Source organism: Carya illinoinensis, chromosome 8, assembly GCF_018687715.1.
Source record: "Carya illinoinensis cultivar Pawnee chromosome 8, C.illinoinensisPawnee_v1, whole genome shotgun sequence".
NCBI lineage: Eukaryota > Viridiplantae > Streptophyta > Magnoliopsida > Fagales > Juglandaceae > Carya > Carya illinoinensis.
In genome coordinates, this window is record NC_056759.1 from 7,848,809 (window position 1) to 7,866,557 (window position 17,749).

Consider the following 17,749-nt stretch of genomic DNA (forward strand, 5'->3'; position numbering starts at 1 on the left):
CATCTGGATCATGGTTCACCCAGCTTGTCGGGTCGACCCGCGTCCTCTTGGACTAGGGTACCCGCAGTTATGTGGCCTAGAGCCGGATGGGCTTAGCTTTGGCCTTGGACCGGCTTGGGTTGGGCTGAGCTTCTGGAGGAAAATTTTCCCCCTAACAGGTACATTTAAGTTCCTCAGAATACCTTTATAAAAAACAGACAGCCGCTGCACCTTGACCATCCGTGTAGCCATGATTTGCACCCTGTATTTAATTGAGCTCCACACCTCCAAGGCCGACTCAGCCCTCCCTTCCATTCTCATCGTGCACCTTCTACTCCACAAACGCCACACCACTATGCTAGGTAGTAATCCCAACAATATACCCACTTGTGATTACTGAGATGCTTAAACCACACTTGTATCATTTCCTTCCAACTTTGCTGAAGAATAAACGGAATTCCCAATTCTGCTAATGCCTTTTTCCAGACAGCCCTTGAAACTCTCCCTTGCCAAGAACATGCTCCAAAGTCTCAACCTGTCGACTCTAACAACAATTACAGCAAGATGCTAAAGAAATCTCAAGATGCTGAATTTGTTCATTTACACTTAAACAGCTAAAAATTATCTTCCACATACACAAAAATATCTTTTTTGGCAAGAAATTATGCCACGCCCATTTCGCCCAATCAAACTTTCGCCCCTTTACACTAATTACCTCGCACGGCGATTTAGTAGAGAAACATCAATTCTTCTCACGTAACCATAACAAGGTATCCTTTTAATTTTTCAAAGTACCCATCGACTCCACTAGCTCCCACACCTTCTGGCTTCCATTAACTCCTGAATCCGTTGCATGTCCGAGCTATTATTCACAACCAAACCCTAAATTTGTAGAGTGGGTTCCATGCTCCCACTAGTTCCGAGGATCAACAGCTCAGGTTCCAAAAATTTATCATACCACAAAGACAATTTTCTCTCCCCCACCTTCCATTTTGTATTATCCAACAACATTGGTATCACCTTCATAATCTTTTTCCAAAGAATAATTCTTTATCCAATCCCCAACAGGAGATTGCTCGTGCATGCCTAACGTGGAAATATAGAGATCAAATGGTTCGTTTGATTTAAGTTAGAAATTCTCATATATAGAAACGGTGTGTGTTGAATGAAACCATCGTCCCCTTCCTTAGCCTCTTTCTCTCTTGGGTTTGCAGACTATATTCAACACTCCCACAATTTTATCGCTCCTTGTTCTTTCTTATGGTCATCTTCATTGCCATTATTTCCCTTCCCAAATGAATCTTCAAAACAGTGAGAAAGTCAAGTGGCAGTTACTGGTCTTAGTTATTCTTGAACAAATATCAGATAACCAAAAGAAAATTTGCTGAAAAGAAGCTGCTTTCACTCTATTCAGCTCTTTTTTTTTTTAGCTTCGTTATCTACTCAAGGTCAGAACAAGCCGCTTTTAGATAACCAAATCTAAAACCTGCACTTGATATATGCAACTCTTGAAGCACTTTTCTAGTCTTACAAGAGTTTTTTCCACACTCTCCAATGCCAGACAACGTCAATTTCACCTTATCACAAAAAGAATATTACGAATTGGGACAATAATGAAATTTACAAATGCTTTTATTAGGCTCATGAATAGAAAGGTGAACGCTAAGAGTGAGATTAACAAAATGTATTTTGATGGTGCAGGTTGTACAAGCCGACTAAAACAATAACAGCTTTGCATAGGAAACTGCAAAAGCCAACAATGATGGTGGAGTGCCATAGAGGAACTCGACTGGTAGAGGGAGATTTTGGTGGTGTGGGCTGGGTGGCACTTGGTTGCTGCAAAGCTTTGCACAAGAAGCTGCACAAGTCGACAATGGTGGTGGAGGAGGAGCTGCATAGACCGATTGTTATGCAAGAGCTGAGCAAGTTGACGTCGGTGGATGAAAATACATAAGGAACCTAAATGGTAGAGAGCACATTCTGTTTGGGCAGAAAACGAATTGTAAAGATTATCGCTCGTAAGAAGGGGGAAGATGAAGTCAGGGCTATTTTTGATATTTGAACCAAATCATAGGAAAATGATCTATAAACCATTTTCGTGTGCATGCAAGCCTTGAAGGGGACTGTATCATGTAGTACGATTTTTTTCCAAAATAGGGAGCACGAACTACTCTCACCACAAAGCATTATATGCCCATTCTTTACATACTTGGCCCCAAAAAAAGTCACCCAAAGAGAATTTTGAGTCAACAAGTTCCAACCAAATTTAAGAAAGAGAGATTTTGCACATCTTCTAGACCTCTCACACCTATACCTCCATCCTCCACCGGCACACACAACATCTTCCAAACCCTCAACTTCTACCTACTTTTACCATTCAAATTTTACTAAATTTTAAAATTAAAAACAAAAAAATTCAAAATTTTCAATCTTAAAACAAAAATAATATTATAATATTATATTATAACAATGCTTTAATTTTATAATTTTTTTATTAATTTTTTTCTTATTTTTTAAAATCTAATAAATGTTTAATTTAAATTATTTCAGTACTATTCACAAATCACCAAACTTTATTTGATCACATTAATGAAAATATCTCATCTTATATAATTATTATAACTTTTTTAAATTTTAATACAAAATATAATAAATAATTTAAGTTTTTCAAATTTTAAAATAAAAATAATATTAAAAAAATAATATTTTAATAAAATTTTATTTTATCTTTTTATATATATATATAATCAAACGAAATTATTATTAACAAAACCATCCTCTCTTTACATTACACAATTATATGCATATCCGAAGTCTTTTCGTTTATAATTTTATCTTTAAAAAAAAAAATAAATAAGTCTTTTATAATTTTCTTTTATAAAAAAGAAGCGTCAAGGACCAAATCGAATTAAATAAATTTTTTTTTAATGTCGAGAACTTCTTCAAGGTAGGTTCTTTGGACTCGAATTAAATAATTAATGAATAATGATATATCGATAATTTATTTATAACTTATACATAATTTTAAATATAATAATATTTTTATATTATATTTAAACACATTAAATATAAAAAGTCAAAATAATATTTAAAATAATATTATTTTATTACATAATTATATATATAATTATTAATTATTAATTAGAGATAAGTTCATCATTTTCCATTTCGATAGAAGTGGGGTCAGTGGCGTGGCAACAAATTAAGTACGAAATACCACGTGTTCGAATCGGAACACACCACAGGGGCCTTAACAGCTGGCTTTCTCAGATCACGGACTCCAATCAAATTTTTTTTTTTTTTTTAAAGAAAGTGAGCACCTTTCTGCTTTTGCAAACTTCGATACGGAACCTTGTTGGACACGTGGCCATTAAACGCTTAAGCTGCGAGCCTTTTGCGGTGGGCACCAGTTTTGTTGTAATTATTGACGTTTCAAATCAGTCCCAACACTAGGTGGCACTGCCACTTGTCCTCATTTTCTCACCACGTGTCTACTCCCATTTACTTTATCTCTCCGATCTGAATTGGATAAGCTTTATTTTTGACCTTTTTATTTTTTTCATTTTTGTTTGGATTGTTTTAAATTTAAGAAATATTTATCCAAATTTTATATCGTCTTATAAAAGAGTCGGACGTTACGGGGTTAAAAAAAAAAAAAAAAAGTTAATGTGCACGTCAACATTGAATCACTTGGCAGATCAAGTCTGCGACATCATTAAAAATGTAAATTATATATATTTGAATCCAACCCTTCGTTTCTGTGATTTTAGTGAGATTAAATACAGTTACAGACCTCGTACGGTCGTACGCAAAGACCCGATATTTTCCGGGAAAAAAAGAAAGATGGTAAAGAAAAAGAAAGAAAGCGACAGACAGGTGTCCCTCTATCTATCCTCTTTCCCCTTCGTCTGCAGTTAACTTTTTCGGAACATGAAATTCAATGTCTTTTATGAGAATACAGACCTTTGCGGTGCTAGGTTAATTTATCAATCAATAATAGACAGCCAGTTCGGTGGGTCGATTCCGGTGTCCAAGGAAATTACTGCTCGTTGCATCAGCTACCGTTCACGTGGCACGATCTTGTTTATTGGGCTTGAGGGTCAAGCATGCGTGGTCAGTTTAGATTAATTTTAATTTATTTTTATTTTTATATAGTTTAGGAAATCCTGGCACTGTCAATATACACCAACGGATTGATAGGTTGCACTCTTCGTGAACGACACGTGTTGGGTGTATTATGGGGGGAGTGATGAATAGGATGTAATGATGTAGAAAGAATATGGTTCTTAGGAATTTAAGGGTCGGAAGAATGGTGTTGGGGCCGTTTTTTTTTTTCCCATTTTGAGAGAGTAAGAAGAGAGAAGAGAGAAGAGAGATATGAAGGAGGTGAGAGAGATGAACGTCGACGACTTTCAAGCCATGTTAAACGGTGACTCTGATCAGCAGGCCGTCTCAAGTAGCTCCAGAATCTCATCTCTTTTGGCTTCCAAAGATCGTGATTATCTTCTCTCTCCAACCGGAGCTCAGGTTCTCTCTCTCTCTCTCTCTCTCTCCATAGTAATTTGTTTTCAGAGCTAAAATTCTTTTTTTTTTTAATGTTAAATTTATTTTATTGATTGATCTTATTTCTTCTTCAATTACTGTGTAACATAATGGGAGGCCGTCTGATGAAGCATATAAACACTTTTTTGCCTAACTTACTAACAAATCATTGACGTTGGACGGAAAAAACAAGGAAGGGGGAAAGAAAGAAGAAGACTACATACAAGACATGAGCTAGAAAGAGAGAGAAGGAGGCGAGGGAGTAGTCGGGGTGAGAGTAATAACTCTGATAACTTTGATTCTTTTCTTTGCTTTTGTTCTTTTTAATTCCTTGATAATCCTAGTCAAGTTTTCTTAATTTCCTAAACATTTTTTACATATTATTTTGAATTTTATATATAAATATGTCAAAAAATAATAATTAGGTTCTACAAAAAGAACTAATTGTTGATAGTATTTTGTAAGATAATTGAACGTTTCCGAGGCTAAAATAATAATTTTGAATATTTGTTATCTCTTTTTTTTTAATAAATCCCAATTAACTCATATATATATAGAGCAAAAGAGATCAAACTTTAACCGGGTCTATCAGAACTTCCTACGTTTTTCATGGCCATGGACTATTAATTTATGTGTCAATAAGTCCCACATATATATCATTTAAATTGTTATATATATATATATATATATAGAGTTCTGAAATATGGAAATAACAAATATTATAAGAAAATTGATCAGTGGTTAGTTATTTTATGTGAAAATATTATTTTTTGTTAAAATTAGTCTATTTTTATCGAGTTATTTTCGTTGTATATAATCCGTCATAATTCATCCTTTCATGTTTATAGTTGAATATTATGTTTATGGTTAAAGCAAAGATATCCAGATTAGCTTGTTTCGATAATCGTATTTTTCAATGGGGTGAGGGGTTTGAGCTGATCATCAGCCCAAAAGAAGGGGAGAAAGAGAGAAAATTAAGGATAATCCTGAGAGTGTTAGTACTGGAGATCATGCACATTTTCACGAGGAATGTAGGCCAAAATTTTCTGTCCTAATCAAGGAGCGCACCCACCCCCGGCCAGGCAGTGGTTGTCGTGGACAGCCAACCAGAAAGCACAGGTGTCTCATATTAATCTCCTTTAGCCTCACCTCGACGCTGTTGTAACAACACGTGGTCCGTAGTGTTTTAACCTGTACACAGGAAGATCGGTGGGATATCGTTTTCAAATTTTTTGGGTACCGGACCGAACCTTCTTGCCGGGGCAATGAATTCTGTGCTGTCCACTGGAGTTGCCCTTGTACATACGTCAGAGCGTGCTGTTTTAGGAAAATTGGATCTATACTGTATACTATATATGTATATTGTATCGTTGTCTTTCGTAAACGATCCTGTAGTATCCTATCCTTGATCCATGCATTAACGTACATTGAATTGGATAATTAACGCAACTTCTCTCTCTCTCTCTCTCTCTCTCTCTCTCTCTGGGGTTTTGGTTTTCAAGTAAATATAATGCAAATAATTGTACAGTTTCTTCAATTTGTTTACTGGGTGTTTCTCAGGTGAAATTGTTGGATCTTGAGAGCAAGGTCATAGGCCTTTACTTCTCGGCCAACTGGTATCCGCCGTGCTGGAACTTCACCCAAGTTCTGGTTGGAATCTACGAGGAACTTAAGACCTCTGGATCTAATTTCGAAGTTGTGTATGTGTCGTCCGATGAAGACTTGGATGCCTTTAACAACTACCATTCATGCATGCCATGGCTGGCTATTCCATTTTCTGATCTCGAGACGAAGAAAGCATTGAGCCGGAAGTTTGACATCGAGGGTATTCCTTGCCTAGTTGTTTTGCAACCTAACGATCATAAAGACATTGCAACTTTGCATGATGGGGTGGAACTCATTTACCGGTATGGTATTCAAGCCTTTCCATTTACTAAAGAGAGGTTGGACAAACTGCATGAGGAAGAGAGGCAGAAGCATGAGAACCAGACCCTAACGAATTTACTAACAAATCATGACAGAGACTATCTTTTGGGTCATCCGAGAACTGAACAGGTCAGTCACTACGTTACCTAATGATATGCAGTAAGCGGTCTTTATAAGATTAATTAACGATAAATCTATGTATATATAAGAGAATACATAAAAATAAATTTACAAACTATAATAACATGTAATCAATTTGATTATTTGACAATAAAAATATTACGTATTACGTCAAATCATGTATTTTTATAAATTTATTTTTATGTATTCTAGTTATGATTAAATTTATTAGGATCATATTTTAATATATCTATCTTAAATAATATATTTTAACTCGGATCATATTTTCCTATAAAAAAATTTCATTAGGGAAAGCATTTACGTACCATTACATTAATTGATATGAGTATATTCGAAATTGACAAACTCTCGACAAGTCTAGTAGAGGTTTCGTATTTTTTATTCAAATTAAATTAAAAAAAAAAAAAAAAAAAGATAGATATTTATATATAATTTATATACAATTTATCTATTCACAATTTATATATAATTTTAAATATAATAATACTTTTTTTTATATTTAAACACATCAAATCAAATAAAATTTAAAATAATATAATTAATTGTAAACAAGTTGACAAGTAGTGAATTTATTGTTATACGAATTCTATGATTTCTCTTGATTTAATGCCCACCCACGGCCTTGTCCCTTGGCACAGTAGCAGTACTGTAGTCCCCAACCGCATGGCACAGATGCTTTGAAGTGGTGCACTATTAAAATAAAAAGCAATCATATACAAGCAATACCGGCTTATGGATGTTTCCCACTTGCGCAGGTGCCTGTTGCTTCACTGATTGGGAAAACAGTAGGACTATATTTCTCTGCCCAGTGGTGCATTCCATGTGTTAAATTTGCTCCCAAATTAGCCTCCATCTACCACAAGATCAAGCAAACGCCGATAGAAAAGGGAGATGATTTTGAGGAAGACTTTGAAATAGTGTTTGTGTCAAACGATCGTGACCAAGAGGCATTTGACTCCTACTTCGATACCATGCCTTGGCTAGCCTTGCCTTTTGGAGACCCAGCTGTGAAGGAACTTGCTAAGCATTTTGACGTGCGTGATATCCCTTGTTTGGTAATCTTAGGCCCTGATGGTAAGACTGTTACCAAACAAGGAAGGAACTTGATAAACTTGTACAAAGAAAATGCCTACCCTTTCACTGAGGCCAGAGTGGAGTTGCTGGAAAAACAGATGGATGAAGAGGCTAAGAGCCTTCCTCGAACGGTTGTCCATCCTGGGCATCGCCACGAGCTCACTTTGGTCTCCGAAGGCAACGGCGGAGGACCTTTTATTTGTTGCGGCTGTGATGAGCAAGGTTCTGGTTGGGCTTACCAGTGTCTGGAATGTGGGTACGAGGTGCACCCCAAGTGTGTCATCACTTCTGCAAATCCTGCCTCTACAGGCAATAAGGATGGTTGATTCATGTCGGTGCTGCTCGTGCTGATGCTAATAACTCGGATGCTACTTGTTTGGGCCTTGGAATTTGGATTACGTCTTTCTGTTTGCTGATTTAGAATTGGGATAATCTGCTTCTAATATGAGTTTCAAAATGTGTCTTTTATTGTTGTTTGCTGCTATGAACAAAACTGTAAACTGTATTTATTACCGGAAGAAATGCGCTAAAACTAGCAAAAGTTCTTCCCAGTTTCCCAAATCTTTTGTTATCATATAATATGTTGTAAAATCCAAAAGGATTCCATTAAATAGGTACCAATTACCACGCTCCAAGGACCAAAACACAACAAAAGTCCGCTTAGGATGACCCACAAAAGGGGCTCAAGAAAAAACAAAAATCTTAATGGAATTTGATGGATCAACCAGACTGTAAGCATCACAGCAGCCAGTGAAATTAGTAGCTCAAAGCAAATGATTGAGTTCTGATCTTTCTTCTCTCTCTCTCTCTCTGAAACTTGGACTGCAAATTTACAATGTAGTGAGAAACATAATCTCAAGTTTAGGGAAGCTAGGTAGTATGGTAACCTTGAATATTCTCGTGAGATATAAAAGACTCTTTAGACGATGGGGGTGGCTCTGACTCTGAGTGCTTCTTGTGCCTAATTAAACTTACAAAAGCTTCTATAATGTAATAGAGTCGAGGTGTTAATGCGAACATTTCACTTCATTTGCTATACAGATAAATCATTTAGAATTTTTTTTCTGCCCCAAAACTCATATGTGGGTTTGAATTTGCAGCGTATAGACCGTCTCCGGTCTTGCGGGGCGGCCACTAGTCATTCTTAAGGTGATTTTTCTTTTAGGCTTTGCTAACTATCGCAAAACTTTCAGGGCCCCAAAATACAAGGACATTGTCTGGAAGAATCAGACTTCACGGAATTCTAGAAGTTGATGGAGAGAGCTTTTGTGCAGGTTCTTCTGTTGGAACTCTTATGTGCCTGGGGAGGCCGTTTAGTGATAGGGATTAGAATTTTGAATTTGAGATAAGAGTTTAAAATATTATTTTTAGTATTATTATTGTTTTGAGATTTGAAAAATTGAATTGTTTATTATATTTTATGTGAAAATTTAAAAAAATTGTTATAATGAGATAAAAATTTTAAATTTGAAATCAGAGATGAGAGTTTGAGTTTGTGTAAGGAATCAACAGTTCTGTGATTCTCATAGCATAGGGCATGGAGTTTATATTCAATGAATCTCTGATGAGAGTGGTCTTTCACTACCTTAAACAAACAGAAATAAAATACATTGGAAGAAAAGATGACCGTAGGTTATCCTTTCATTTCATTATTTTTATTATAACGGCTGTTCAACAACGTGCCGACTAATCCCGAGCTTATACTTGCATTTCTTAACCACAGCTCTTGGTGTGAGGCTGTGAGCAGATGGCCATTATATATAAACGTCCTACAAAGGCATGGGATCAACATGGGTCTTGAGTATATATCGGCCAGAAATCATTTTTCAAGACATCATTTGGAATATGATAAAAATAGAATGAAGAAATATTTCTGAAAGCAAAATTCATGGAAACAAATGGCCTGACTACTAGTCAGTGACTAGGCATTTGGTTTCACATTACTCTAAAAACTCCGCCGCCTCTGTTGTAAAACAAACCTATGAGAGCTTTTGGAAGACCATTAACATAGACTTGGAGACTTTCCCAACTCAAAACCATTGACTCCTTTCGTCCAGAAGCTCTAATACATCATGTAGAATTGATATGCACAATCTATCATGCAAATGTCCCAATTCTACATTGGTCCAGCAACGAATTCAAAACACAACAGACATTTCGATTGTAAATCAACATCGGAATCAAAATTACCCCCGAATCATCAGTCACCCCGTCGATCTCCACCGCCGCGTTCTTTCTCAATTTGCTGCTTCTGTTTCTCCACGAGCTGATCGAGAGCCGATTGCACGGCATCATGACCACCAATAAGCAACCGGGTTACGACTTCCGGGTCGGTCTCGAATCGGGCCTCCTCGAACTCCTTACGGGCGTTCTCCCTGAGAACATCACGCCAGAGGACGCCCCGTGAGTCTGGCCACATGAAGAACCGGGTTGCGCGGAGGATGTCTCGGTAAAGACTCAGCGCCTCTCGCCTAGCGCTAGTGAGTCGGCGCCGAGTTTCCAACTCGGCCAGGTCGTCGTCGAGAGGTTTCTCTTTCTTGACCAAGTGACGGTCCAAGAGTTCTTCCACGGTGTCGGGGCCGTTATGTAAGATACGGCGGAAGCAAAAGATGTCGTGACGCGTCATGAGCTTCAGAGGAATCCCCCATTTTTGCATCCTTGTGGTCATCTCTCTCTCTCTGTTACTTCGGCCGGGTGGGGACTTTGGATGAACGAAGAGGGCCTGTAGAAAAATGGTGGTTTTTGGGTTTTCGGGGCTACCTCAGCGATGTAAACCGTGCGAGGTAGTCACTGGTTCATGACCCACTAAAAACAACTATGGGCCAGACCCAAAAGGAAAATGAGCAGACAAGTTCACCTCTATTTCAGCCCTCCAAGAGAACCAAATTTTCCTTATTAACTCTAACCCAATCAGCATTAGAAAGAACATGCCCACCCGCGGGGGGGTGGGGTGGTTGACAGGCTGTATAAATTTATAATTTATTAATTTTAAGCAACTGAACTGGGATTTTATTAAAAAAATAATTTCAACTTAGTCCACCAACCCCCCCCCCCCCCGGGTTGAGAATTTTGTCTGAAGGACCCAAGATATCCTTAAGAGTATCAAAATTTAGTTTCGAAGACCTAGAGTGAAAACGAAAATAAGGAAAATCCTATGTTTACCGCTGGTTATACCGCTGGAGTCTACCGTCGTGTTTATTATTATTATTATTATTTTACTTAATGATTAAGTAAGTGTTGTTTAATAATATTGTGAATTTTTTTTATTTTTTAAAAAATATTTAAATGTATTAACAAATACATGAAAAAAAATACAAAAAAAAAAAAAAATTCTCAAATGCACAAGCGGGAGCTCCAGCGGTGGGATTGTCGCCCAAATGAAATAAATATATGAAATAGAACTTAGGACATTTAGGCTCCCTTTGGATTAAGAAATTTCTTTAATTTATCTTATTTATTCATTACAACTTTATTAAATTTTCACATATCTCAATTTATTTCGTCTTTAACTTATTATCCAAACCTTCGTTTAATATTTACGGAGTAAAGTTTTGAACAGTACAAGTGCAGTTTTGTTGCATACGTCATATATACGTAGTAGTGCGTATACCCTCCTCTTGACTAAGTAAATTGAAAATATTAAATTCCATATCTTCATGTTGCTTCTGAAATGCCGCTAATTAACCAAGTGGTCGTTTAATTAGCAGTTAGCACCTCCTACATCCAAACAAAAAGATAGGGTTTGAAGAAAACTTTCTACTTCATTATTTTCTTCCCGAATATTCGATCTTAGCTAGGGAGGGGAATTAAGTTTTGAGATCAGGACTATTTCCACACTATCATAAGGTTTGAGAGTGCTTTCAAATTACGTGATTATTAAATGCACTTGTCACGTTGTAAGATAAATATAAATAATTAAATCTATTTTTTTTATCAAATTTTTTGAATAAATAGTAGTATCATGACCATTTGAATTATTTTGATTTTTTTTTTTAAATTCTATACACTATACTACCATCTTAATTTCATCCCATTAAGTATGATATAGCACATTTATCATTATCAAATGATCATTTATTACATGCTTCTTTATCATCTAATAGTAATAAATGAGTCATATTTTATTTAATAAGATAAAAATAAGATAAAAATGTGGTATATAAGATTACTAGACTCTTAAGAATTTTGCTCTGTTTTTCTTTTTTGCCCTTTCATGGTAGTTTCTCTGCTGGCTGCATATCTACTACTGATCATAGCACAATTTTCATGCCGGATTTAAACCGCTTATATATATATAATATATAGAGATGTGCCTCATGTGGTATGCCTGACTCGTTTGACTTCATCGAAAATCAAATTTGAGCAGTCCAAAACGTATTCAGTAAGAGAAATACAGCTAGCTAGCCGTATGATGATTCATATTACATATCAACAAGTCCAAAACATTGACCGTTTATAATTTCCAAGGCTGTATATGAACACAGATTCCGACAATTAATGGTGAGAACGAGATGATGATGAATACTATTGGTCCAAAAACTCATGTCAAGAGATATACACGGTGGACTTATTGATTATTATCTTAATTAGCTGGGAAAGGAATTCATGCGGTTGGTGTGATCATGAATGGCGATCTTAATTATGACAAGTCAAAAAAACAAACTAGCAGCTGTACTAATATATTAATTATATATATGCATGGAAGAATGATAATTACAGTCCATTTTGAATGAAAAATAAATAAAATATTTTTAATGATAATTTTTTTTTAAATGATTATATGATATTTACACATTTATTGACTATACATAACATTATTCGCATGCATGCTTCCGAGTCTTTCATATGATATATATGATCACCTATATATCCTCTTTATGTCACAATGGCATCCAGTATTAGTAAGGCGGTAATTACTCTGTAATTTCTTTATGTTTATCAATTTGTGTAGAAAAAAGATGGGTCACCAAGAAACATTGACACATCAGCGTGCATTTGGATAAATTAGAACTCAACTTCCAACCTGCAGGTTTATGAAGCTTTATTTACGCGTCATTTCATTTAAAGTCAGCATAGAGAAAATCCTTCACATGATTCCTTTATCTTAAAAAGTGAACTTTAATAGATAAGAAGAAGAGAGAAATTTAATTGCTAAAAAAATTAATTATGAGGTTTTTAATTAATATCTCATATTTTCTTCAACAAATAATTAAAGGTCTTCATTGAATGGCCAGGTCTGAGCCTATTGGCATATTAAAAAAGGATAGCAATATACCATTTTAAAACGATATGTATTAATATATATACCTCGCAAAAAGGAAAAAGGTGAAAGAAATTAAGGAAGGTTTCTACAGCCAGTCGATATTCCTTAGCCTGTGGGTTAAAACACTGGATGCGGACAGAATTGAATTTGGTCGTGTGCAAGAAGCGTACGTATATTATACATGCATGCATCAACATGAGCGAGCTGTGTTATTTAATACTGGTGGGCGGAGAAAGTTTGCTCAGTCAGCCACATCTTATTTGACGCCTGCATCTCTCTTCTCCTCTCTTTCTGATCATCTTATTGACAACGTCAACATAGAACGTCCTCAAATCACCCTTATTGCATATATAAATTAGAACTTATCATTGAGGAAGAAATTGATCAAGTTCTACCATGGAGAAACAGGCTAAACCAAAGAACAAGATCTTGAAGTTTCTACCGAGAGCAGCTTCGGCAGTAGTAGTCTCCTTCCAAAACCCTCCATTCAGCCCAAATACAGATAAGAGATTGGAGATATATACAAGCAAGCTTAAAGCTCATCATCATGCCGGCAGAGGATTCTCGGGTCCTATCATATCAATAATTCCTCATGAAGCTCGAAGGAAGCCCAAGAATGGAGAAACGTCGACGTTCGAAACACAAGAACCCACTTCCCCGAAAGTCTCGTGCATGGGCCAAATCAAGCACAAGAAAACCATCAAGAAAGCTAAGCCAATTGCCACCTCGCACCCTCGAGATCATCAACTGAAGGCGGCCGTGTCGTCGTCTTCTCCTCGTGACCTAAAGAAACATCCCTCGGTGATTCGGAGGATCTTTACCGGTGCAAAAACCGGTAGAAACTCAGATGCTTCTGCTGCAGATCATGAGAAGCCTGCTCACGATAGAGCGCCTTCTCTGAGTCAAATGAAGAGGTTCTCGAGTAGACGTGATTCGTTACCTGATTTTGAATGGACGGCTCAGATTATGCCGATAGACAAGGACCATCGGGATTATTACTCGGATGAAGAAAGAGATCAAGAAGAAGAAGAGGAGGAAGAAGAAGGGATCATAATTCCTTTCTCTGCACCTATAATGATGGTAGGTGGAGGAGTGCCTTTGCAGCCGAGAAAAGAAATCAACCTGTGGAAGAGAAGAACAATGGCTCCACCTATACCTCTTGAATTAAACTTGGTCAGGGCAAATTGATGTAATTTTCTCCGGTTTATTTTTTTCTTGTTTTTACATAGATTCATGGTAATTCAAATATGTGACTGAGATTTGTAGAAAACAGTCGTTGCTTGGGGAGAAGAAAATGTCATGAAATCTGAAGGAAACTGTAATGGGCTTGATGTGCATCTACAATTCATGCGCATGTATAGACGAATGTTCAAACAAATTTACTTTTAATTTGTCCTCCGCTGGCCGTTATTCTTTACTTTTTGCTTCTGGGACTTGCTTTGATAAAAGTAAAAAAAATGAAAAAAAGAGAGAGAAGAAGCTAACCATGATTAAGCCACTAAAAGAAAAATTGATATTTATGATCACTTATTTACCCCAAAAACAGTTATTTATGACGAGAATATACATCTTTTATGTGTTACACGTAGGTGTATATCTTGATCTAACAATAAAACTTCGTATTATATAATATACTTTGAACATTTTACAGAGGGAAACTAGAGAAAATATGATCAGTCTAACCTCCGTAGTGAGCCGTTGCATATATAATTTTCAATTATAGGGATGATTTTTAATTGGTGGTCTTCTTCTCCATTTTTCCTTTTGACAGCATCTATGATCCAGATCATGTGGTGTAAATTATAGTTTTAGACTTTTAGTTTTACACTTTCGAACAAATTGAAATTTGACTCATCAATCTCATTATATATTTTTACTTAGAATATATTTTAAATGCTAAAAAATAAAGAAAAATAATTGAAAAATTATATAGTCACTAACATAGAGTGGTGATCAGAACCACTCCTAAAGGTGGCCGGTCACACCACAGAATGACCGGGATGGTCGATCGGGCACCCTTGGAGGTTTTGCAGTACTGGTCGGGCTACCTCTGCAACTACTCCTCTATGGGATGCTGCTGGACCATTCAACGGCAGGTCTGGGAGGCATCCTTTACGGTGTTTTCTCTGTTTAGATTTTTTAATTCTTTTTTATTTTTCATATTTTTGATAAAAAATGTTAAATGTATTTATGAAAAAATATATAAAAAATATTTTATTTTTCTACATATCAATTATTAATATGTTAAAAATTATGATATTTAAAAATTAATAAAATAAATATCATAAATAAAATTATAAGTACGTAATACTACTTATTTTATTTATTATTCTATATAATTTATGTATCAGTTTCTTTATTAAAGAATAAAAAACTCCTGATGTCTACTTCGACAAAGGTTCTTTTTTTATAATTTCCTCGGATCTTTTTGTGAAGTCCCAGGTATTTGCTTTTGCACAGGGAACTTAATTGCCAGCAAACGGGACAACACTCTTGAATCTGTCTACGATGCCAGTTAGAAGACAAATTGGATAAAAAAACAAAAAAGAAATAAAGAAATGTTTATTGAAAGCTAATGCTTGAAAAGGTTTTGTGCAGCGGCAATGCCAATGTTGAGTAATTACAACTTCAATACAATAGAGTATACTAAAATAATGAAAACTAACACTGGCCGTTGGATTATGGGAATTGAAATTGATATGAAAGGCTTTTGGATACATTGCGTGAGAATCTAATTTGTTTTGCTCAAATACATGCCCACAATTGATTTATTCTTTTCATGTTTGTATAAATCGATAATCTTATTCCCAATCGTGACATTAACAATTCCCCCCAATCTTAAACTACTATCCGATAAGGACTGAAAAATGATTCATGATCATTTGCATTAATTAAGATTAAAACCAAGGGATTAAGCATGGAGACCACTCGAAATAATTAAAAAGAAATAAAAACGTGGGACAAAACAAATTGCTATTTCTCTTTTCTCCTTCGAATGCTCTAAGAAATTGGCAATTTGGCATAAGACTTCGTTCGATTATTCTTAATGGAGAAGTCTTATAATTATAAAGAGATTATATAAAAATAAACTTAAATTGACAAAATTTTATATAATAAATTAGATCTACTTTATCAATAAAAATAACTTTGTAATCTGACGAACCACATTAATCCACATCAGTGTTTAAATTTACTTAATTAAATTTTTTTATGGTTAAAACATTTCTATTCCCAATATTTTTAAAACCATTCCAAATGCTCTAACATTTGAACTCCAGAATTAAACTAAATTCTCATTATATCTCAATATATGTGAATTGTAGTAAATAGTTTGAATTAAAATATTTTATTGAATTTCAAAAAATGAGAGAGAAAGTTGAATAAAAATATTATAAAGTTAAAATATTATTTGAATATAATTTTTTAATATAAATTTTTATTTGAAATTTTAAAAAATAGTATTATTTTTTGTGTTTTATTTTAGAGTTTGAAAAGCCTGTAATAATTAGGTAATAATTAGATAAAAAAAATAAAAGATTTGAAATTGCAAATATTTTATACTTGAGTGAAATTTAAAAATAAAATATCTAAGACTACTTGAAAACAAGTATATTGCCAAACGGACCTTAACAAGGAAAAATCTTCTTGTCATTCTTGCACTTCACATACCACATTTATATTAATTTTTTTTTTCATTTTTTCTATAATAAATATGTAATATGTGGATGATAAATAGAATAATTTAATTAGTTTAATAAGAGTAAAAAAATAAAAAATAAAAAATAATATTTTAATATATAAAATGTGTGATGTAGAATGATGTATAACATCCCACCATTGACAAAATCGGTTGAACCACAAGCGTGAATTTTGTAACCTAGATAGTCTGGCCTACTTTTTGCAAACCAAGTTTAAAACTATACACCACAAAGTGGCCTTAATACTCAAGAGTTGTAGTGTAGCTAAATTCTTCTATTAGCTCGCTCTGAGGAGAGCATAAAGTGGGATTCTCGACTTGCTGGTAGAGTAAGGGTGGGGGAGTCATTCTTAGTCCGATTGCAGGACTGGGGATGGTAGAGATGGAGGACCTGGAGGAAAGGTGAGATCAATTAAGCCTTACAAAGGAGGAGAATGCTCCAATTGAACTGGGTGTAGAGCATATGAAGAAAGTGAAAGCAGAGGACAGAACTTTAGTAGGGAAACTATTTTCTAACCGCAAAATTAGTAAGGAAGTAACCAGATCGACCTTGGCTAAAGATATGGAGGTTGGAGGGATCATTTGTTTTTCATGTAATAATTCCAAATCTATTTGTGGGAACTTTTGATAATCAGAAGGATAAACGGAAAGTAATGGGGGAAAGCCTTGATGGCGTGTATGACTCGAGAAACTGGGATTCGGATTGTTGCAACCATCAGGACTGTTATAGAAGTGGATGTTCGTGAGGATGGAATCGGATGGGGAAGTTTTTTTTTAGAGCTAAAATTGAAATAGACTTGAGGAAGATGATAGCAAGAGGTAGAACTGTCGATCTACTGGGAAACAGAATTTGGGTTCCTCTAAGCTATGAGAAGCTTCCAAAGCTATGCTTCAGATGTGGAAGAATAATCCATGGTACAGGGGGTTGTGACAGTCTGCAGGGAAATGATGGCAGATCCCAGTATGGAACATGGTTTCATGCTCAATACAACTCTCGCGGAAGAAATATGGAGAAACAATGGAGTTCTTACAGGGAGCAAATGGAAGGAAATGAAAGGGAGAGTAGTAAGGAAAATGTGGAGAAGGAGGATCAAACTCTAATTCCCCACCAACACATACTGATGTAG

The 17,749-nt window shown here is 35.4% G+C and overlaps 3 protein-coding genes across 3 annotated transcripts; 2 read left to right on the forward strand and 1 right to left on the reverse strand.

Moving 5' to 3' along the window:
• The first annotated feature begins 4,249 nt into the window (after nucleotides 1-4,249).
• LOC122318588 (probable nucleoredoxin 2) lies at nucleotides 4,250-8,213 on the forward strand. The gene is made up of 3 exons (XM_043136091.1): nucleotides 4,250-4,506; nucleotides 6,082-6,576; nucleotides 7,344-8,213. The coding sequence occupies exons 1-3, from the start codon at nucleotides 4,357-4,359 to the stop codon at nucleotides 7,986-7,988; spliced, it is 1,290 nt and encodes a 429-aa protein (XP_042992025.1). The 5' UTR covers nucleotides 4,250-4,356; the 3' UTR covers nucleotides 7,989-8,213.
• A 1,295-nt stretch (nucleotides 8,214-9,508) lies between these two features.
• Nucleotides 9,509-10,497, reverse strand: LOC122318589. The gene has a single exon (XM_043136092.1). It carries the CDS (start codon nucleotides 10,328-10,330, stop codon nucleotides 9,863-9,865), a length of 468 nt encoding a protein of 155 aa, XP_042992026.1. The 5' UTR covers nucleotides 10,331-10,497; the 3' UTR covers nucleotides 9,509-9,862.
• Nucleotides 10,498-13,023: 2,526 nt separating this feature from the next.
• On the forward strand, nucleotides 13,024-14,323 carry LOC122318225 (uncharacterized protein At1g76070-like). The gene has a single exon (XM_043135429.1). It carries the CDS (start codon nucleotides 13,322-13,324, stop codon nucleotides 14,111-14,113), a length of 792 nt encoding a protein of 263 aa, XP_042991363.1. The 5' UTR covers nucleotides 13,024-13,321; the 3' UTR covers nucleotides 14,114-14,323.
• Nucleotides 14,324-17,749: the final 3,426 nt, after the last annotated feature.

What these genes read in the sequence shown, in the direction of transcription:
- LOC122318225 (XM_043135429.1), top strand. Translation starts at nt 13,322, where the DNA reads ATGGAGAAACAGGCTAAACCAAAGAACAAGATCTTGAAGTTTCTACCG.
- LOC122318588 (XM_043136091.1), top strand. Translation starts at nt 4,357, where the DNA reads ATGAAGGAGGTGAGAGAGATGAACGTCGACGACTTTCAAGCCATGTTA. An exon ending in TCTCTCCAACCGGAGCTCAG is followed by an intron (nt 4,507 to 6,081) that starts GTTCTCTCTCTC and finishes GGTGTTTCTCAG; the next exon opens with GTGAAATTGTTGGATCTTGA. An exon ending in GTCATCCGAGAACTGAACAG is followed by an intron (nt 6,577 to 7,343) that starts GTCAGTCACTAC and finishes CCACTTGCGCAG; the next exon opens with GTGCCTGTTGCTTCACTGAT.
- LOC122318589 (XM_043136092.1), bottom strand. Translation starts at nt 10,330, where the DNA reads ATGACCACAAGGATGCAAAAATGGGGGATTCCTCTGAAGCTCATGACG.